The sequence below is a fragment of the Electrophorus electricus genome, chromosome 2 (assembly GCF_013358815.1).
Source record: "Electrophorus electricus isolate fEleEle1 chromosome 2, fEleEle1.pri, whole genome shotgun sequence".
Classification (NCBI taxonomy): domain Eukaryota; kingdom Metazoa; phylum Chordata; class Actinopteri; order Gymnotiformes; family Gymnotidae; genus Electrophorus; species Electrophorus electricus.
The window spans coordinates 31,372,036-31,394,266 of record NC_049536.1 but is presented as its reverse complement, the minus strand read 5'-3'; the positions used below and the strand labels follow the sequence as shown (position 1 = coordinate 31,394,266).

Genomic DNA, 22,231 nt, shown 5'->3' with positions numbered 1-22,231 from the left:
TGGCAGCTGCGCAGTTCCGTGCGCCTGCTCTGGATCCCAACAGGAAACGGGGGAGGACTAAGACGTGTCCGCGAAGACCATCGAGCAGATTCTCTATTGATCTAATTTCAGTGCCCAAGCACTTCTGTGTGTGTGTGTGTGGGTGTGTGTGGGTGTGTGTGTGGGTGAGTGGGTGGGTGGGTGGTGGTGGTGTCAGGGTCACAGAGTTGGAAGTTGAACAGGTCTGGGCCTGTGGTTAGAGTAACCGAACAGATGGATTGGGTTCATTAGGGTAAAACACACACACACACAGAACAAATCTTCTCTAATGTGTGCGTGTGTGCGCGCATGTGTGTGAGTAAGAGAGAGAGATCATGTAAAGAGCTTTTACAGTGATAAAAAAGCCTTGCTCTATTGAGACGTACACCAACACTAACCCCTCCATATCTGCCCATCTATCTCAGGCTAACTCTCTCCCTTAATTACAGTCTAAAAACTTACAGCACTCCTTTACATCCTTAGAGAGACTAATATTCCCTAACTTTTATTACTTACAGAAAGTTTCTTAAAAAGTATTAGGCATGGGGTTGCTATAAGGGGAAAAATAATGCACCATTAAATCCAGTTAGTTAAGTCACTTAATTAGTCATGGAGAGAACACAGTTTTTCCAGTATAAGTACAGATGTAAGTGTTGCTCATGCTCTGTTCTGGTGCCCATGCTGCTCTCCTGTGAGACAGTAATGGCAGTGCTGTGGTGGCTGGGCTTGGCATACCTCTGTTGCTCCTGGCTAGACTCCCTCCTTCCTCTCTCTCTCTCCTCTCTCTCTCTCTCTCTCTCTCTCTCTCTCTCTCTCTCTCTCTCTCTCTCCTCTCTCTCTCTCTCTCTCTCTCTCTCTCTCTCCTCTCTCTCTCTCTCTCTCTCTCCATTCTCCTCTCTCTCTCATTCTCTCTCTCTCTCTCTCTCTCTGCCACCCCCAAAACTATCGAGATTGATAACACTTGTAGTGATCCTTCCTTGCTTTCCTCTACTCTCATATTGTGGCATGGGCGAAATTCTCTCTCTCTGTCTCTCTCTCTCTCTCTTTCTTTCTTTCTATCTTCTCTCCAGGCTCTTAGAATAAATCACAGCTCACTTACATTGATCATACCCTAACCCTTCTCTCCGTGTTTGTGTGCGTGCGTGCGTGCCTGTGTGTGTGTATGCTTGTGTGTGAAAATAAGACAGCTAGTTGTGGGTAAGTGGTGTGGGGACAGAAATAACACGTGCCGAGATATCAGAAGGAGCTGGACAGATGAAATGATGTCGGATGGATGGAGGGCTAGATGGGCGAATGGATGGATTGATGGGTGGATGACTGGAGGAGAGAGTGGCGGTGCATGTGGAGGTGTGTGTGTGTGGGGCACGGGTTGGAGCTTGTTAAGTGGAGATGAAGGGAAGAGAAAGATAATGAATGGATGGTTTGGCCAGCTGCCTTTTCATTAGGCTGCTCTGCCGTTCTTCCTCTCTCCCTCTGTTACTCTCGGTCAGTCTGTTCCCTCTCTCTGCACTCTTCTTTGACCAGCTTTTCTCCACTGTCCATCCTCTGTCATCTACACTCCTTTTTTGTCCTGGCCTCTTGGGTCCTGGAGACCAGCGGCGGCACTGATACGATACCACATATCAGAATTGGGTTGATATCAGCAAAAAGATTTGCTGCATTGGATATCAGGAGAAAATATTTTTAAGGAAAGCGATCGGATGCCATCACAAATCCAGCCTGAAAATAGCATATATTGCAGGATAACAGCCAGGTTGGTTTACATGGTCACATGATAGCAGGTTAGTTTGAGAGTACATGTAGCCTCTCTCTGTCTGCTCACTTAGTTCCTGGTGGGGGGGTGGGGGGGGGGGGCGCGTATAGTGAGCAGAACTGCGATTTAAACACTGAAATTCACAAGAATAATTATAATGTCAAAATAGCCTGATGTGGAATTATGGTTGCATTCGGTAATGAGCAGTGGAAAAGCAGAATAACTGTAGTGTAAATTTCAGGAGTCTGAGCAGAGAGAAACAGACAGTGTGTGTGTGTGTGTGTGTGTGTGTGCGCATGCTGGGGGAAATTACAGCATAACTGAAAACCAAGCAAATTTTTTTTAAACTGTCATATCCATGCATATCTGTAAAAAATATTGCGTATTTAATAGATCTTGCGCAACAAATTCCCCAGCAATCTTTTTTCCCAAACAACGGAACCTCAGCTCCACAGTGGTTTTTAATTAAAAAATATTGGATCGGTATCGATATTGGACAATATTCAAATGCAAGATTTCAGTATTTGATCAATACAGAAAAACTAGTATCGTGCACCTCTTCCCGAAACCTCTGGCTTTGTTAGCAGATTTGTCTTCCTCTTTCTCACTGTGTTTGCGTTCACACGCACACGCATGGAGGCTTGTGTGTGAACTCTGTGTGGCTGCAGGTCTACCGTAGACTCAGGTACTGTGTGGACATTCCTGTATATTACGGTGGGTCTCGCGGTGCTCTGCAAGTAACCTCTGTAGCTCTGATCCCTGAGCTGCACCCACGTGATCAACAGAATGGCAGAAGAACCCAAAACAGCTTTTACTGATTCCAAACATTTAAGCTTTTTAAAAAAACTTTTATTTTGTGGTGCGCTGGATTTTTCTGTGTTGCGTCAGTTTATTCAGGCTAAAGCGTTTGGGACGTTCATGTGGTATAGCTGTGCTGTGGCAGGTGAATTACACGAGTCTGGTTCTCACGCTATCTGTTTCTGCAGTGAGGTTCCAGAAACTGCTGGCTCGAGCAACTCTGAGGCTTAGCCAGCGCCCCCCCCCCCCCAATTGTCGATAAAACTGCAAAGAATTGTGAAAAAATGGTGTGTTTTGTGTGCATGTTAACCCTGAATGGTTTGTGTGCTTTTGTTTGTTTCCTGGCCAGCTGGTGGCAGTGTACGAGGAGCAGGAGGCCCAGCAGAGGGTGCCGGCAAGCCTCGGCGGCGGCGGTGGCATTCCCGCTAACAGTGGAAGCAGAGCCGGACAACCCAGCCCCGAACCCTCCGACTCCGAACTGTCCTGCTTCCAGCCAATCAGAGGAGGGGAGATTGAAGTCAACTCCTCCGCCCTCAAATCCAGTACGTTGAGGGATGATGGGCCGCAGGAGTGTTTTTAATAATGTCGTCAAGCCTTCAGAGCTCCGGTGGCAGAAGAGACATGCTTCCTGTTTGCTATTCCGAGTGCATAGATTGAATTGTCATAGCCAGATAGATTTTAATTTTTTAAAATTTTATTCTATTTTAAGATGCATCGGCACAGTTTCACCCAAGAGTTGCATTTCCACTGGCAGTCTAGCTGGCTGCTTGACTCTCGTTTATACGTAAGGTTGGTTAGCGCCCGGCTTTGACTGCTTCTTTGTTTAGAAGTTAATGAGGAATATAATGACACATTCTCATTGCTTTAGAGTTTGGATGGTAATGAGACTGGTAATAGAAGGAACCGCGTACCGTGTTAAGATGTAAATGTGCCTGCTCTCACTTCCATCCTCTCTCTCTTCTCTCTCTCGATCTCTTACATTCTCTCCCTCTCTCCGTTCTCCCGTTTTCTCTTTGTCCTTTCTCTTCCTGTCTCTCCAGTGCTCTCCCTCTCCATCTCTCTCTCACTCCAAAGCCCCACTCTCCTCAAGTGGAATTGTGTGTCTCTCTGATTTGTTTCATTGCCGTGTTGGGATACATGTAATACCTGGCGCTAACCCAGACCCCGCACGAGAGCGCAACGCCGCCGCCCAGGTGCACGGGGAACCTCGCAGCCGAGAAAACAGCCGCTCGTTTCCACGGCGCAGGGAAAGGCCGGGATACGTCACCTTCCCGCCCGACGTGCTTTTACTGTTCTTCGGGGTGTCTTGATCTCTTGAGCATGTGTGCGCTCTTAGTCCAGAGCCCAGAGGTCACGGGGTGATGGGTGTCGTAGGGAACGCAGAAAACATGTGCTGCCCTCTCCCTAATGTCCTGTCATATGTGGGAGGTCAGACAAGCTGTACAGTGAAATTCAAGCTCAGTGAAGGTGAACAAATTGTGTGTGTGCGTGCGCGCGTGTGTGTGTGTGTGTGTGTGTGTGTGTATATGTGTGTGTACACACGTGCTCTGAGCATGCATTTGTCTTACTCTTCATGTCTCCTTGTAAAACCAGCCCTCATATTTTAGGTTTCATTGTAACAGTAGACGGGAGCTTGTAAGGTTTAACTTGTTGGAAAGTGCATTTTTCCGGCGCGGTCCAGGCATTCCTGAGCCAGCCTCTGGTCTCCTCGCTCTCTGCACCAAGGCGGAGGTGTCGGCTGCCACAGTCGTCTCTTCCTCTTTCATTTGCCACGGCCGTAAATATGCAGTTTGTCACGTCTGCAAAGCCTGACAACCATCTGGGATGGAACCATCTGTGTGCGGGAGACATTTCTCTCTCTCGCGCTCTCTCTCACACACACACACACACACACACACACACACACACACGCAGAGTCCTGTGGGGAAAAGAAATGAGGGTTTGTAACTCTATAACTGACATTCACATAAACTCAAATTGATTTTCTGGAGATCATACTTATTTATTACCTAAATATTTTATCTTGATATCCCGACGTTTGATTGACCTGAATCAAAATAATGATCTCACGCGCACACACACACAAGCACAACACATGCGCACACTCACACACACACACACGTTTTTCCTGTGTCCTGCTGGTATTTCCCCCAGATTGTCCCAGGCCAGTGGTGCCTGAGAAGGTGGATTATAGATGAGCTCTCAGAGCTTGTTCATTGTCCAGCCAACCCCTCCTGGACACTGAGGGGTACCATTTAGCCCTAAGATTACCTGGGAAATCCTGACAATGAAATGCTCTCCGTCTGCCTGTGGGGGTGCTTGTCGTTTTGCTAGACACTGCTGGTTGGAGGGCCATGCTGAAATGTGTGTGTGTGTGTGTTGACATGAGTATTCGTTGGATGGCAGCTGATGCTAGGTTCTCCTCTCCCCTGGCATGCTGTGCTGGGTCACATATACACTGCGGATGATGATGGTTTTGACAAACATTCCCAAAGAGCAGCACAGAGCAAGAGTGTGTGTGTGTGTGTGTGTGTGTGTGTGTGTGTGTGTGTGTGTGTGTGTGTGTGTGTGTGTGTATGTGTGAGTATGAGAGAGCCTGACTGAACTACTTGTGTGAATCTTCAAACTCTACACTGCAGGAGTGAGATGCAGGAGTGTGGTGCAGAGAGAGGGCATAGGCACTTTGCTGGCACCAGCGTGGCTCAGCCATTCTGAGCATTACGCTGCATTAGTTCCCAGCGCTGTCAGTTCTCCCATGCAGGGCTTGTTCTGTAGCTACAGGACCGACGCTCTGCTCTGGTACAGAGCAGCTTGCCGCGCTGCCCCTCCAGTTTAAAGATGTCACACTGGAGGCTGATTTTACTCTGCTGGCAAAACGCTGTATGATCATACATCATTGGCTGTGCTGGAGGCCTCTACAGTGAAGAACACGCCAGTGTCGAGTTTTGTCGAGTGAAACATGAAGTGAATTCAGTGACATTGAGCTCAGACAGCAAGGGCCTAGGAAAGCCACACGCCTTTGGTGCTGTCCCGCGGTGGGTGTGACCGTACTCCTGCACTAATTTACCCTTTTCTCTCTATCTAGGGAATGTTCGAGCTTTGGAATTTCCCCGATCATTTAGCATGATGGACCACCGTTTAAGATGAGAGGAAAACAGAAAAACAATCATTTTCTACTTCTTTGAGCTTATATCTGGTTTGAAAACAATCTGTATCCCGTAGACCCCAGCACCTGCTCACAGGGTGGTTACCGACGACTCTGTCCATGTTCAGGATGCAGTCTTCTCGTGTTTGCGGAGTTTATGATGGGGTCCTCTGAGGGCTTCTAAGTGCCTCTCGCTGGTGCTGTCTTTAACCTCCATGAGTACGTGTTGGTTTAGGCCAGAAGGTAATGTGTCCCTCAGGCGTGACCCCAGCGCAGAGGCAGGGAATGACCTTCGACACCCTCGACCTTGCTCCGCTCGTGCAGAGTGGGTGGGGGATGTGGCCGGCAGCGGTGCCAAGGGTCGGCCGTGACCCCTCCCTCCGTCAGCCAGAAGCAGGGAGGGGCATGTAGCAGACACAGGCGAGAGGGAGGGGGCAGGAATCCAGGAGAGAGGTGCCCACCGAGAAGAACCGAGAGATCGTCAGTCCAAGGCAGGTGAGGGATGAGCGCGAAGGAAGCGTGTGATTCAGCCCAGTGAGAGCAGCCTGCCAGGGAGCGTCTGCCTAGTCTCACCTGGGGCCATGTGGACACACTCAGCGACCAGGGAGCCTCACGCGTGCACAAACACACACACACACACGCGCACAAAGAGACATCCGCACAGCTAAATCTGCTCCCTTTCATCAGCCCTGATGTATTTATGAAAACTGTCAGGGCGTGACCTTCGCCCCGTGTACAGGCCGTGGCTCTGTCTGCGTGACGAAGCACAGATTCGCTCAGGCTCAGAGAGGGATGGGCTCAGAGTACCGGCACAAGGGTGGGCCCGGGACCCCGGCCCCGACCGGCCGTGCCTCCTGGATCGCCGCGGCAGTTGGTGGATGTCGGGGAGCTGATGCCTCTGTGTGTGTGCTCCTCCCCCACCCGATGTTTTGTTAACACGTATAGCAGCACTGGCGTCCTCCGGCGCTGTCTGGCCGAGATTTCCGTTCGTGTTTCTGATCTCAGCCTGTCGGAGAGCCATCACAAGCCTCCAGATTTACGCCTCCCCTCCTCAGTCCGCCTCTCTCTCTAGCCCGTTCCCACGCCCATGTCCGCGCCTCTCCCCAAACCTCTTTCCGAAGAGCTGATTGAAAACAGCATTGATTTTTTTCGTTCATTCAAATCAATAAGCCCAGGTTTTAAGTGCATCTAGGGTGCTCTTTGAATAATGATCAATACTTGACCCTACAAATATTTTTGACACGTATACATTTTGTATATGTTTGGTGGATCCCAGGAGGCTGCTGACCCACCCTCTATTGGCCGGAGTATCATCCCCGTGCTTTATGGCTCCACAGTCCTGTCACCCTTCTGTCTGCCCACAAGCTGCTATCCCTCACGGCCCGCTAAAGCGCTTCTTTACAGTCGCAGCTGAATTTATGAGGTATTAACATTAAAGGCTGTTGTTTTTTGAATATTTTGGTCGTCATGAATTCTTTGATGATCCTTCGTCTAAACGAGTCCCCTAGCCCCTGGTGCGTAGCAGAGGGTTACCGTGAGAGGGAGAGAGGAAGGAAACAACAGAACCCGACGAAGGGTAAAAAAGAGAGAGAGAGAGAGAGAGAGAGAGATTGTAGGGGAGGGTGGTGGAGGCACTGACGAACGAGGTGGATGGAGTGGGAGAGAGATGGTGTGTGGAGTGGAGTGTATACCCCCCCCCCACCCTGATGGAGTGCTCCTCCATCTCTGCCGTATCGCCGCCCGAACCCGCGCGCTGCCACCTCACACTCCATCCGCCCTAATGGCTCCATGCGGCTGCCTGATGACTGAGGGTGGTGGATGTCAGGGTGGAGGGGGTGGAGCAGTGGCCCAGACTCTGTCGCTGCTTATGGCTGTGTGGTGATTTTGTTGGGAGGCTGTCCAGTGTTCCCTTCAGGCCGGGTTTAGTCCGATTGGTGTGAGGTCCCTTCCGGGGGTGGGGACAAGATATTTAAGCTCTCTGCTTTCTGACTGGTCGGGTCAAGCAGTCCAGAATATGACTGTCAGTGGATAGTAAAGATGTAACAGTACATATTTTCAGGTTTGATAGGGTTTTCGATTCTGAAGTTGAAATGAAATTCTATTTTTAATGTTTTATGTGTTTTTGGGGGGTGGGGAAAGGTTCTACACAACTCTGATATATCATGTTGGCTCAGCTCAGAAAAATTACAAAGCAAGATTGTAAAGCAGCATGTCCTTCTGCAACAAGTGATGTCTTAAAACAGTGCAGCTGAACTGCAAACAAGCCCGAAGCCTAACCTGTCACACACAAACCCTCTTCATACTGGCGGTGCACATATAAAGGGCCAAATACTCCTTTCATGTTCGGTTTAACTGGAATGACCCCACTGGCGCATTCCCCCCCCCGTGTTCCACGTCTGGGATATATGTCTCTGTTCAGGTGCTGAGCACGTACAGTACCGGCGTGTTTCTTTCTCGGGGAGCTTGTTACCGGCCCGCCCCGGTTATCGTGCCCTTGATGAAGTGGCGTGGGCGAGATGTGTGCCTCTGCCTCGAGGCCCCGCTCCTCGGCTGGCCTGTTTGTTAGGGCTAATTGTTTGGATGGAGAGGTGCCTCACGCCGGCTGTCCCTCTGAGCGGCCGGGGGTCCGGCTGGGCCAGCCGCTGAACCGCATCCCCTTATTGTCCCGTCGCCCCCCGTGAGGGGAAAGCTGGCAGGGCTCGAACGCCCCCCTGGGGGTGTTCGAGCCCACCAGAGCCTGTCCTTCCTGGGCAGGAGATAGTGGAAGGACGGCCGCCGAAGCGTGCAGGCCTGGGGGAGTAGAGCTGGATGAAGACCCAGCATGCCACAGTCGGACTGGGAACTAGTATCCCTCCTGCTGGAACTGTGAAGTGTGTGCTCTCTCTCTCTCTCTCCAACCCCTGTCTCTCTCTACGATGGGACCTGCTCTGACATGACTGCAGTAAAAATATCTTGTAGTGATCGATTAAGTGGTGGGGATCTAACCAAAGAACAGAAGCCACATTCCTGCCAGCCAGATCAGTCTTTGTACTTTCCATGACAGAACAGCTGTTCAAAGCCGTAGGATAAATATTACATACACCGCCGAGCCCTTTAATATTTAGTGCAATTGCTGCTGTCGCACCCACTAACATGGCAGGTGCCGTGACTCAGGTTTGAGGTGTTTTAAGGGTTGGTAAAAGGCAACAAGTTTGAAAATGTGGTGTGCTTGAGGGAAGCAGCAGCCCGGAATCAAACGAGGGTAATGTCAGCGTCTCTGAGACCGCTGCAGCTGCCATGTGTGCTGTTAAGAAAAAAAAGAAAAAAAGTACAAATATTCCCTTAAAGCCTCCTGATGTGCTCTCTCTCTCTCTCTCTCTCTCTGTCTCTCTCTCTCTCTCTCTCTGTCTCTCTCTCCTCTCTCTCTCTCCCTCTCTCTCTGTCCTCTCTCTCTCTCTGTCTCTCTCTCTCTCTCTCTGTCTCTCTCTCTCTCTCTCTCTCTCTCTCCCGCTCTCTCTCTCTCCCTCTCGCTCTCTCCGAGTCTCCCGTTTTTCCTCCCTGCGTCTCCCTCAGCCTGTGATGGTAAATAAACTGGTAATATTTTGCAGGCACATAAGTTATAGTCAGAACTTGTGCCTTGTAATTAAGACAGTCGGTGTCATAACAAGCAATAAGTAATAACAGTTAGACAGCTTCTCGCCGATACCCAACAGTAGCAACCAAACACTTCGTCGATGCGTTCCATGTTCAAGCTGGAAAAAGGACAAGAACCTTGAGGCTAAAGGCAAATCCAGAACTGAAGTGACGTCAGTGGCCACTCAGGAAGGTGTGGTGTGGCTTGGAGGGGTTCTGCCCTGGCACAACATATAGGGATGGAGAACGAGGAAGGGAGGGGCGAATGCCCCCCACCCCCAACTCGCCTTCTTCCCCCAGTTAATGAATTATGTAGATTCCCCCAACTCAGTCCGTTTCTGTTTTATGAGCACGTATTTCATTGGTTACCGCTTCAAAATATGCAAATATGCCCTCATTCGTCGAAACCTGAATATTGAAGGGGCAGCTTAATTTGCATTCTTATATTCGGTTTTCCTTTCCTACATTTGTGTAATATTAGCATCAGTTAGAAGCAGCTTAATGCCAGTTTGAAAATACTTCTAGCAAGATGTTGCATCTTGCAGTAAGTAAATGATTCTTGTGGCCAGATTGTCATTGTTTTGTAACTAGCGACTGGCTAGCTAGCTGACTTCAGAAATACTGTCACGCTGGGTGTGTTCACTAAAAAGTCTCATAGCCCTGAATGAGCTGTTTTGCTATGTAGTACATTCAGTCTATGTTGTTATACACCACGCCCCCTAAGTGGAAATAAAAATGGCATAACTGACCGTACAGAAATGAAATATGTCTGTAAGCTCAATAATACGCAGGCGTATGTTCTCATATGAGGCTTTGAACCTTAGTTATGTTAGCACAGTCGCGGGACAGCGACTAGCTGCTTCTTTAACATCTAACTTCTAAGTTATCTCCTTAATGTTTAAGTGATGTTGCAAAAAACTTAAATCCTCTAGTTAAGGATGTTTTTGCAACTCGCACAGCTCACCTGTTTTCTGTGCACTTGGACAACACGGTTTTATTGAAAAGGAATACCCAAAAATGTCTCCGCTAACATTTGCCTTTTCTGTGCCTCTTATTTTGAAAGCCATTCTCCAGCTGGCCTTAACTCACGGCAGCCCAGAGGTTAAGCACCACTGCACTGGGCTGTTGTCAGCGGCTTCAGTTCTGAACAAGCGTTTTGTCCCCTTTGCTTCAGTAAGTGCCTCTGCTCATCTGGGAAGATTTCACACTTCGTTGGAACGTTGCGGTGTATCGCATTCAGCCGCAAGAGTTTAAGCGAGGTCAGGCACTGATGGTGGATTGTACTGGCACGTCAGTTTTATATGGTCTCCAGTTAGCTGAGACGATGTTGAGGGCAAAAAGACAGTGGGTTACATTTCATCATAATCCCAGCATGGATGCAAAAGAAAGCAAATGTTTCAGAAAAGCATTGTTTAGTCTATATCAAAGTTAAATCTCCCTGAGGATTGTGTGTGTGTGTGTGTGTTTGTTTCCCAGCCTTCACGCTGGAGGCCATGGTGAAGTCTGAGATTTTAATTGAGTCACTGAGTTATTTCCTAAAGAACTTTAATTAAATTGAATAGTTAAATCGAATAATGAGGTCAGATTTGCACATACTCACAAATCACAAGGGTTTTTCAGTTTCTTCCTGCTTTTTTTCCCAGTGAAATGTGAATGTTTAATCAATGTGTTTAATATTGACATGAAGTACTGCAGTCGTTCGTATATGTCAGTTAGGTTTCTCTGGTTTTTGACATGTTTCAAGATCAGACCACTTCTTTAAATCCAGGTCGTTCCACTGGGTTGCAGCTATATGAAATCCGTCGGGCTGAAACTGGAGTCTGGTGTTTTGGGCGGGTTGCTGGCGCTGTGATTTCCAGAGCTGTCGTCATTTTTCACAGATTTGACATTTACAGCTTTGGAATTAGGTTTTCTATTTACTGAATTATTTTTATTAGCAGTCTTTTCATAAATAATGGTGTATAAGAATTCCACTGATTTATCTATATTGAATTAGCTTTGAGACGTGTGTGTGTGTGTGTGTGTGTGTGTGTGTGTGTGTGTGTGTGTTTTTCAGACACTCCTCTGATGGTGAGAAGCAGCAGTGACTCTGCTTTGGGACCCGTGGGAGAGAACGGAGCCCCACGCAGCGATGACCTAGATGACAGGCCACCTGTGAGAGACACACACACACACACACACTCACACTACCCTTACGCTGCTACTGCTACTCCTCCTACCACTAACGTATTGATTCACCTTCTATTCATTCACATCAAGTGCAGTGTCCTTTACAGAGCCGCTCACACCCAGACAGACACCCTCTCCCGTGAAGTGTAGAAAACTAAAAACCCGAATGACTGAAACCGAACGAGCGAACCCAGCCCCGACCTGTCCCGAGCCCCGCTCGCCCCCCGCTGCCTGCGCGCTCTCCCTATCACGCTCGCCACATCTCCCTGCGCTCCCCTTTGTTGCGTTTCGTCATTTGCCCGTATTTGTATGTGCACTGTTACCCACTAAAATGCTAATAGGCGTGCGGACGGATAGGAGAGCGACTGAGCCAAGATGGAGGAGGAGTGAAGTGCTCGTGATGGACTGCGTGGATGTGTTTAGGGCGCGTCTGCGAGTTAGCCGAGTGTCTTTTCTATTTGTCTCCGTGAGAGCGCACACACTCTTTCCCTCCTGCTTAATGGACTGATTCCAAATAGATAGAGTTTTTATGATTACCACTCTGCTCATTCAGGCCCTTTTTATTGGAGTATGGTAGCTCACATTAATGCACTTTATATTTCTCTCTCTCTTTGTGTGTCTGTCTGCTTGCCTGTCTGTCTCTTTTTTAACCTTTTTTTCTCTCTCTTCTCGTTTCTTGCTCATGTCCGTTCTTGTATGTTTACCCCGACACGGAGTTTTTCCCCTCCCAGCTCGGCACTCGTCATCCCCCGACCCTGGAGACAGGTGCATCCACTTGACGAATCTGTCAGCGCGCGACACCTCTGTGTTCTCCCGGAAACTGTTTACTCTACGCGTGACCACATCCTGAACCCGTGATTGAGATGCTGACCTCTGTCTGGCGCTGTTCATTAATCAGCACTGACCCGGCCTGTGCTCGTGTGAGCGGCCGTGGGTCTGGCGTGTGTGATTTATGCCCGGGCCCTTCCCGCATTCTCTCTGCCCCCCCCGCTCCTGGCGGGGCAGATCAGAGGCGGGTCCATTCCTGCGGGATCGGGTGAAGCGTCTGACTCTGGCTGTTCTGGGGGGAGGGGGTGTTGCTTTTTTTTTTTTTTTTTTTTCTGGTTCCTGTCACACATGACTGAATCCTTGGCCCTTATAAGGGCCTTGCCAGTGTGCTTTCTCTCAGACAAGCACGAGCTGTCAGACACCAGAACGCCACTGAGACAGCTAACGGTCTTCCCCTTTCCCACGTCACACTTGTCTCTCCGTTCCCCAAAGTCTCTCCGGTCCGTTCCTGGTGGGATCAGTCAGCTCCCTCTTTCTGGTTGATGGCAGTGGGGAGAGCTCTGCCAGTGTTCCGGAACATTCCCCAAACATTCCCAAACAGAGGGGCTTCCTCTCCATGCAAGGTGATTCAGGACCCTCCTCCCCACCACTTCCTGTGCCCCTCTCCCCTGTCTCTGTCCCAGGGAATCTTTTGTCTGCTCTTTGTTTCTGTGTCCTCTCTCTTGGTTCTCTCTTTATATTGTGTGTGTGTGTGTGTGTGTCTGTCTGTCTGTCTGTCTGTCTGTAGGTAGCCAGCGTGACTCACTCTTTTGATTTTGTTGTAAGAAGCCTTATTTACACTCTCTCACACACACACACAGTCTCATATAATTGACTGTGCCGTGGAATGTGGAGCAGGTATCTGGGCCAAACAGTGAAATTGTGTGCGTGCCGTGTTGGTGTATTTAGTCTCACTCCGATGTGGCGGCACGGGGACGACCGGAGAGAGGAAACGGAGGGAGAACGACACGAAATGGAGTAGCAGTGAAAGTGAGAGGGAGAAACGGAGCGAGCGCAGCAAAAGAGCGGCTTGCGCAGCGCGGGATTCATCATAGCTTAGGCAGGCGCCTCGCGTTCTGCCTCCATCCTGTTGTCTTCAGGCCTTTGATGTGGTTCAGTGAGGCCCGGCCAAGCTTGGCTCAGGAATCTCAGAGACGGAGCTTGTTTTTTTAAAATACTGCCGGGCAGCTCCACTTTCTTTAAGATGTCCCAAAAAAATAAAAGATTCCCACCAAAAGGCATGCGAAAGGCAAGTTTCGAAAGCCAGCCCTCACCTCTCATTTCAGTTCGGATTTCACCAATGTGAGCCGGGCCCTCACGCTCTCCACTCTGTTCTCTCTCCGTCCTCCAGGCTCCCGTCGTTCCGGATCGCCTCTCTAATTTCACTTCACATTCTGAGAGTCTTCCAGATAAAAGCTGAGCTTAGCAACCTTGCCAGGTGTCTCTCTCTCTCTCTCTCTCTCTCTCTCTCTCTCTCTCTCCCCCTCCCTCTCCCCCTCCCTCTCATTCTCCCTCTCCCTAGTGCATGTATTTGCGGTTCAGGCACGGAGCGATAGCATGGTTCACGTTCGAAGGCTGCATTTCCCGCAGGTGCTAATTAAAGACGGGCCTTGTTTTCCTCATGCTGCAGGCCTGTTGCTGTCCCCGGCGGTCACAGTGGGAGCTGTGTGCCCTCGCCCTGAAATCCCGGCAGTCGTGTCCCTGGGGCAGCGCTCTGCCCGTCTGCCCACCAGAAAGAATCCTTTCCGTTTTGTGGCGGCGGGCTCACGGAGAGATGCGCACACGCGCTCTAGAGCAGAACTAACCGACTTGGCTGGAGTAGGAACTCCACCGTGTTTGTGAGGAACATGTGCTCAGACGTCAAGCACACTTGGTCAGAGGCTACACCTCCACACGTCCCGTCTTAGAGCAGGGCTTCCCACCCGAGCCCTCGCAGGCTGGTGAAGTGGCCGTGTGGAACAACAGTGACAGGGGAGCAGGAAATTCACTCCAGATGGAGTGATTCCAGTGCCGGGCCCTGGGTTTGGAGAGCGCAGCAGGGCTGGCTTCTCGGGAATTCCACCTGCGCAGTGTGAAGAGTGACGTCACGGCCTAGGCCGCGCACGGCAGCCAAGGAGCAGGCCGAGCGCGGGTTCACCGCCCAACACCCCCAAAGATCCCAGGAGCACTCAGAACACGCACGGGCGTGTTAAAATCTTTCAAAAGCCCAGTTTCTGCCGCGTAGGCTCAGTGGTGATCACGGAAGCCGCTCTCGAGGAAAAACATCCGTTGTGGAGGTGGCAAACACTAGCTTAGCCTACACCGGTGTGTGCCATGGGGTGTGGGAGTTTATTTTTACGCATTTAGTCTCTCACGACAGTCCCAGTGAGAGTGTTGTTTTGGACAGTGAGCGAGTAGGCGGCGTTGTACATAAACAAGCGGCAGAAGTTGATTCAGGCACACCGTAGCAGACAGATCTCGCCCTGCCCTTGTGCTGTTGGTGCAGTTAAGCATATCGTACCATGTGTTTAGCATCTGCACGTTATAATATAGCCTCAGGTTACACCAGGCATTACAAATAGAATAGTTCAGTAATAGTTCAAGAACCGCATTGATTCTGGCCAAGTGATTTTGGTGCCTGTACAACTTAGACAAATGCAAAACACTTATCAGTCTGCATTAAGGCCAAGGTTACAATGACGGCGCTGTTACGATTGTGAGATTGCGATTTATTTTTGCGACAGCACAGTGGTATAGTGCCACTCATTTATGTGTAACAGGGTCAGATCCCTTCTCTCCTCTGTCCTTGTTAGCACCTTGGAAACCGATACTGTGTGTTAAAAATGTCTGGAATGTATCGTTTTTATCTCTCTGCATCTCACTTCTCATGCTGCTTTACAATTCGGCTTAAAAAAGACACAAATGCTTGAATTAAAACTGTTTTTCATCCAATTTAATTCTGCCTACTCTCATGAGTTCCCAGTTAACACCTATTCAGCCTTCTCTCTCTCTCTGTTCTTTGCTTCTCTCCTTCTCACTCTCTTCTCTCCACCCCACCCCCCCCCCATTCTCAGCCCAACGGGGGCAATTAAACTGGCGCTTTTCACTGATGAAGGCTCACACAGCAGGAGGAGGTATGTGTTGGTAGGAGACCGCGCGCTCTTAGGTGTGTTTGTGTATGGTGGGAGGGGCCGAAACGCCAGTCAGCAAGCCCCGGGCGCGCCGTGCGCCTCACCGCAACGTTCGTTCCTTCTTTCGGCTCGAAAAAAGCAGGAGAAGAGTTCAGGCAAAGGCCTCCGCTCCTCACCAGAGCGCCTCCCTAGTGTCTGTGTACCCGCTGCATGGCCCATGAGATCTCGCCGAGCACCGGGCAGGTCAGGTTGTGCCCCTCCTGACCCCTGCGGGGGTGCTGGAGCTCCTGCCAGTGCAGTGACCTCGACATGAGCTTTGCTGCTTCCCACACAGATGGCCGAGAAGACACACGTCCCTCCGGCGGCCCAGGACGTCTCCGCACTGGAGAATATCATGACGGTTGCGTACGTGCTTTTTTCCCGTGCCGTCTTAGACGTTGCCGCGCCGTCGGATTCCTCCCTCATAGCCTCTTTACTGGATTCCGCAGCGCTTAAAGTGGGCTTTCCTTTGGAACCACCATACCTCGGCACCTCGGTCTCCACCACAGCGCTCAGCTCATCCCGGGCCAGTCCTTGGCTGCTCTCCGAGGCCAAGGGCAGCTGCTTGGCATGTCGCTGGGGAAGAGAGGAGGAGTTGGAATGGGTGCTGCTCTGTGCCGTGTCTGCAGTCTCCCAGAGCACTGAAAGGACAGCGCACGCAGAAAAGCCTCCGAATGCAGACATGGAAATTACATGGTTTACCAGCGCCATTAACATGTCACTGTCTGCACTCTGTTCTGTCTTATTTTCCACGTCCTCGTTCATGCCTTTTTTAAAACATTAAAATCACCAGCATCAACACCCTCGTGGAACATGGGAGTGGGGTGCACTGTTTCTCCCTTGTTTGCCGGGTGGGTGGGTAGGTAGTGGGGGAGTTTGTTTCAGGCGCTGCACATGTGTGGGTTTTAACGTAATGACGGTGCATTAGCCTGCACCATGGCCCAAATCTCCACATGGCGCACCATTAAACTTTCCACATGTTCAAGCTACGGCGGCAAAGCTCAATAAAGAACATAATTCCCTCTTTTCAAGCGTCACATTCTTGACAAACGAAAATGACTACAGAATTCCGAGAAGTCGGTGAACTTTCCGCGCAGAGCCCGCGGTGTTATGAAGAGGCCAACACTGGCGCTGTTGCCTTTTTCTCACTCCTCCTGTGGCTTTCATATTCTTCTTTCATACGCTTCTCTTAAAGCAACTCGCTCGCGTCTCTTTCCATCCTCTTGCGCTCCTCTCCTGCCCTCGTTCTTTTTCTTCTCTTGTTCCCTCTCGCTCACCTCCCCTCCCTTTCTCTCCCCGTCCCTTCTCAAGGCAGAGATGGTGACAGCCAAACCCGCACCCCGCCCCCCTCCACCTGCCAGTATGTCTGTAATAAGTGAGTGTGCCTGAGAAATGACAGGGTTGGAGCTCACTAATGCACTCCAAGCTACTGCCTCCGTCACACCGCGGTCTAGGCGAGGGGGAGGGGGTGGAGGGATTGTGGTAATAGGCCTGAGTAATTGTTCGGATTGTCACTTGGCCTTTACAGGAGAAATAAGTGGGCAAAAGAGAAAGGCAGAGCGGGCCTACTGCGTAGCCTCTCCTCTGTGAACAGCCAAGGCAGGTTTTTTTAAAGTACTCTTCACGCCGCAGAGAGCACTTAAACGGCACCTGGAGGAAGGCCTCGCCCTCGGCCTGCGGCGGACACGATTTGAAATGGTTTTATACTCCATGTGAATCCTTTTGTCAACTTTAATTTTTTTAAATGTATTTATTCTTCTTCGTTGAATTTCCATCGAGCACAACGGTCGCCCTCCGCATTACCGTTGAACGTCGGTCGGTCGGTTTCTCCCGTGCCTCCGCCGTGGACCCGAGGCCTGAAGAGGTCCGTGCCAGGAATGCAACATGCATATATCCTACAGTATAAAGTATCCTTAAGCTTAGACTTTGTAGTCTCTCTTGTGTGTCAGCGACCACTGCTCGTGTCTGAGGATGGTGAAGGGCGAGATTTAGGGTTCGCAGTGCCTTCAGAGAGAGAGAGAGAGAGAATTTAGTCCATTAGAATGCGGCTGCACCGGAGCCCCTGTGTTTTAACTAATGCTGTGGCACTCAGAGATTCATCATTCAGCCGTTAGTACCATACATCTGGATACGGTAACAAACTTAAAACCGTAGCAGTGCCCCACCTCTCACTCTGCTGATGGACGAGTCTTGTCACACCCTTCTTTATGTTGCAATCTTGCAGTCGCTAACGTTTATCGTGGCGGCTTAGAAAATGTTTTGATGATAACTATCACACCACATCATCTTATTACTGCTTTGACACAGTTCTTAAGTGTTTCAATGTCTTGGACCAGTCTTTGGCTCAGACTCCTGGTCTAGTCTTTGGCTCAGACTCCTGGTCCTCTGGGTTTGCTGTGCAGGACTGTTCATGCCCACACCTATGGGGACACTGTTGTAGGTTTATTTGTCTCTCTCTGCTGTGCCGTACCTGCCGCCATTAGTATCACCTCCCACGGGAGGACCTCCGTTAGCGCTAATTGCTCTGGGAATATTATCCATGTCTCTAACCTCTGGGGTTTAATAGATAGAGACACACAGTAACTCCTATTGTATCACTTCCTGCTGCCCTAACACTCCACCTGTTGTTTGGCAGTCGGAGGCAGCATAGTTTCACGCATTTCCTGTGTGATTTAAGAGTGACCAAGCTGCAGCAATATTACACACCAAAAACTGCTCCAAAAACTGTTTACAAGGGAGGTTTCTGTTCCTTTAATTAGAGCTTTGTTCTCGCAGCCCTGTTTGATGCATGCACTGGAAATTTGAATCGACTCTGCTGGCTTGCTAGAAGAAAGGTCCTGTCCCATAATGTCTCGTATGTGGGTGCAATGTCCAAGGACAGTAATCCTATCCAGTGATTAATTTAACCATTCTCCGCTTTTGAGACATGTGCTGTGGTGTCAGCGTTTTCCAAGTTCGGAGCTGTCTTCTGTGCAGCTCATACCTACCCATGCATGGAAAGTCTCTATACTTTGAAAAGAATGCACTGTTCCTTCTTCTTTTTTTTTGGCACAGAATAAATAGATTTTTAAGGTTCCTCAGTCAGGAGTACAACCCCTCCCCCCCCCCCCTTAAATATATACAGATTAAGGAATAATTTTAGCCTTAGACCATGTAAACATTAGTGATATCCTACAAGTACAAGTTCAAGAGTGAAGAATACGTGCACGTCTTATAGTGCCATCAAAGTCCATGATCCAATTTAAGAAAATACAAAATATGTGCAATAACCTGTCCACATTTGGGATTGATGCAGAGCTATTAGTGGAGACAGTAAACAATCTATGCTGATGTAGGATCTCCACTGAGATAATTGCATTTTAATTTGGGCAATTTGCTAATTTGTTCTACTAATGTGAATGCTAATGACATCACCCCAAATTCTCCAGCATTTCCTTTATTTGTCCACAGCTCCCCTTACTGAGCGATGGCCTGTATGGAATGTTATGTTAATCTAAGGCCTCCCCCCCCCCCCCCCCTTGAAATCCATTTCCAGTGCTCTAACTCTACCTCCCTTTTCCGTAATCGGCATCAGACTAACCGCGGACGTTTGGGCGAATAGGTCCATCAGTTGTGGCGGGCACCGAGCTGATGGCGCCGCATCGAGCGCTGCAATTGATTTATGATGTACTACGTCCCTCCCAAATCCCCCGCCAACGCCTGGACTTGAAATGGTAGCGCCCCGAGTTTGCTCCGCCCTCTGCGTTGCTGCACCCCGCGCACGTTGCGCTCACGCGCTCGCTCGCTCTGGGACGTACCACCTGTCAGAAGGGGGTCGGCGCAGGTGGACTCCGCACTAAGAGCGCACAAACGAGCGAGTCGCATACGGCTACGCTAATCCCCTCTCCGCCGTGACGAGTAACATGACCAGAGCGTAGCGTTAGCAGGCTAAGCTAGGTAGATCAATCGCGTACCGGGGGTACCAATTAAAATGGCCCGCGGTGGTACCTTCATGCTTGTTGGCCCTTCCCTGTGTCTGGTTTGAATTTTCGATCGTTGATGGGCCGTTTCTTCAAGTCTTCCTAATGAGGATGTCGGGAGTGATGCTATATTCGTGGGAACACGCCATCATTGTTCCTGTGTTTGCCTTGGCAGTCACATTACAGTGTTCACTTCTGCTACTAACTGGATGGGAACACCAGCCTTTGTTTTTTTTTTTCACTTTAATGGAAACAAACACTATTCATTTCTTTAGCACCCATTCCCTAAAACCTCAGGTGCGATCCCAGCACTTGTGCCCTGGAGGCGTAACTGCCGTGTGGCGGGACGGCTCAGGGGTTCGCGTCCTCCCGTGAGGGCCAGGTCCGGGCTGGCTCCTGGGCTGAGGGCAGGCCCAGTCGGGTACTCCGTGTGCGCTCCTTCCCCCCTGGACCTGCCGGAGCGCCCTCGTTGCGCCTTGTGCATGCAGAGCGCGAACCGGGCTCCGTGGCTGATATTCCGACATTTCTGAGGCCATTTCTTTTACAGATACCTAGCCGCGCACTCTGGAACAGGGCGGTCCGAGGTCGAGGGTGGCCCCGGGGGAGGCTTTAGGAAGGGACTTCAGGGATATGATGGAATGTTCCCTTTCTTTCTCGTATTCTGTATTCAGGCTCTGTGGTTATTACCCCTGTGCTTGGGTGAGGCAAATTGCAGAACCACTAACCCCACCCCCACCCCCGCTGCCTGATCCCTGCTACGCCCGCAAACTGCGGGAGTGGCCTCATATACGCAGCCCTGCGTGGGCGATGCTGATGGGGTCGGAGGTTAGAGGGCACTACGTCAGGCCTTTCTTCCTCGCATCCACCCCTTCCATACGTCCTGTCAAATCTGAATGGCACCCACGATGCATTGGGCTCACTGGAGTGTGGTGCTTGGCCCGTCCAGTACCTCCAAAGCTGATGATGTACAGCAATTACTGTGACATAGGCGCACACAGCCTTACGTTACGTACGATAATTAGTGTCGCGCGCACACACACACACGGGTCTTCGTAATGAGTGTTACATGCTACATACAGTAATTAGTGTCACATAGTGTGAGCAGCACTGGACGTCCTTACCTCCACACACAATCTATTAATAAAGCCAGTAATTACTATATCATTTATAAACTGATGCCTGACAGGCCTCATGCAAGCAGTTCCTCACTGTACACACAAACATCCGCGCTTTCATACGGCATGTTTGACTTTTTACAGCAGAGCCCAGCTCAGGTGCATGCACACATGCATGCACAGAAACACCATAATTACTGAATTACTGAATAATTAACCACGTTAGAAATGTTCACACCCGCCCTCATCAAACGCCACTTTTCATGGCTTTGTTCTGTCTGTTTAACACAGCCTCATGACGCGAGGACCGGTGTGGAGGAGCGCGCTGTACACCTGTCCCAAAGCAAAGCCGCGACCTTCACTAACAAGTAAGATTGCGTGCATGCGTGTGTGGACGTGTGCACACGAGACGGTCTCACATGGCATGTTGTATTTCATTGGTAATTGCGCGCGTGTGTGTGTGTGCGCTGCTGTGCTTTTGTATGTGCGTTTGTTTTGTCCCACAGTGTTGTTTTTCCATCTCTGTCTCTGCTCATCTCATTAGCAGGCATTCTAATTTCCCTGCTCTTTGCTGAAAAGATCAAGGCAACGTTGAACTCGCATATGAAATGATGAATCATTAAACGACAACAAAAGCGCAGGGAAAGAGGGTTAACGACACAAATAAACATGTGCATAAATTGGCGCGCGTGTGTGTGGATGGCTAATGAGCTGGTTTGGGATTAGAGATGCCCCCTCTCTTTTGTCCTGCAAGGCTCGGAGCAGATCTGAGAGTCAGAACCAGAGAGCAGAGCCCTGAGATATGGAGCCTGCTGTGTGTGCGCATAGTACACACATGAAGCACATCTCTGTCTGTCATCAACGGCCAGCTCCAGGAAAACGCGCGTCCAAGTAAAGCCGGAGAAATGAGCGGACTGGTGAAACCTTTGCTCCGCGCGGGCGCTGCTCACGGGCCGCAGGGTGGGGCAGGGCGGTCTGACCAGTTACCGAGCTCTAGCTGCGCGGGTCTCGCTGGTTCTGCTGCTCCCGCCGCACCTGGGAGAAGACCGTGGCCCTGTGAGGGGAGCTCACAGGGCCACTCAACAGAACCGATGGGGTCACCTCCTCATTCTTGACCCCTATCTCTGCCGCACGAGCCGCCTCTCCCCACGTCAACCCGCTACGATGGCGGACACGGTCCCCGGGCACCCCCTCAACCTCCACGCAACTCCACCCTCCCAGCCTCCAAACCACCACCCCCCCTCCACCCCCCAGCCCCGGCAGTGTCTAATGCTCCTCGCAGCCAGCAAACGACCCTTGAAATTGAGAAGAAAAAATGAATTATCGCCGGCACTTGAAACGTAGAAATTGAAAGCCGTTAAGTGTGACCCGCCACCGGCTAACGGCAGGCCTGTAGGAGTGTGTAAAGTAAAAATGGCCCACTGCACCTCAACCATTTAAAATATCGTCTAGGAAAAAAAAAAATGAAAAAGATGCCATACAGAGTGTGTGCGGAGAGGCAGAAAGCGCCGTGTGTGGTGGGCTGGATACCGGAGCATGCGCGACCTCACTGAGAAGGGCGGGTCACACGCCCACGTCTGTTTGCCGTTCGCTGCGTCTTTTGTGTGTATTCTGCGCTTTCCGTATTTTCTGTTTGGCTTTTTCTGTTTGTTTAATGTTAAAGGGCACCCTCCGCCATAAACGTCGCTCCTGTGCCGACCTGCCGA

General features: G+C 50.3%; 1 protein-coding gene across 8 annotated transcripts in view; it reads left to right on the top strand.

Moving 5' to 3' along the window:
• Positions 1-22,231, top strand: part of pard3bb (par-3 family cell polarity regulator beta b) — a 167,094-nt gene that overhangs the window by 38,678 nt on the left and 106,185 nt on the right. For all 8 annotated transcript variants that reach the window (XM_027025790.2, XM_027025788.2, XM_035523518.1 and 5 more), the window contains exons 4-6: positions 2,919-3,111; positions 11,383-11,480; positions 20,817-20,893. In XM_027025790.2, coding sequence (XP_026881591.2) covers positions 2,919-3,111; positions 11,383-11,480; positions 20,817-20,893 — 368 coding nt within the window. The remainder of the gene's footprint in view (positions 1-2,918; positions 3,112-11,382; positions 11,481-20,816; positions 20,894-22,231) is intronic.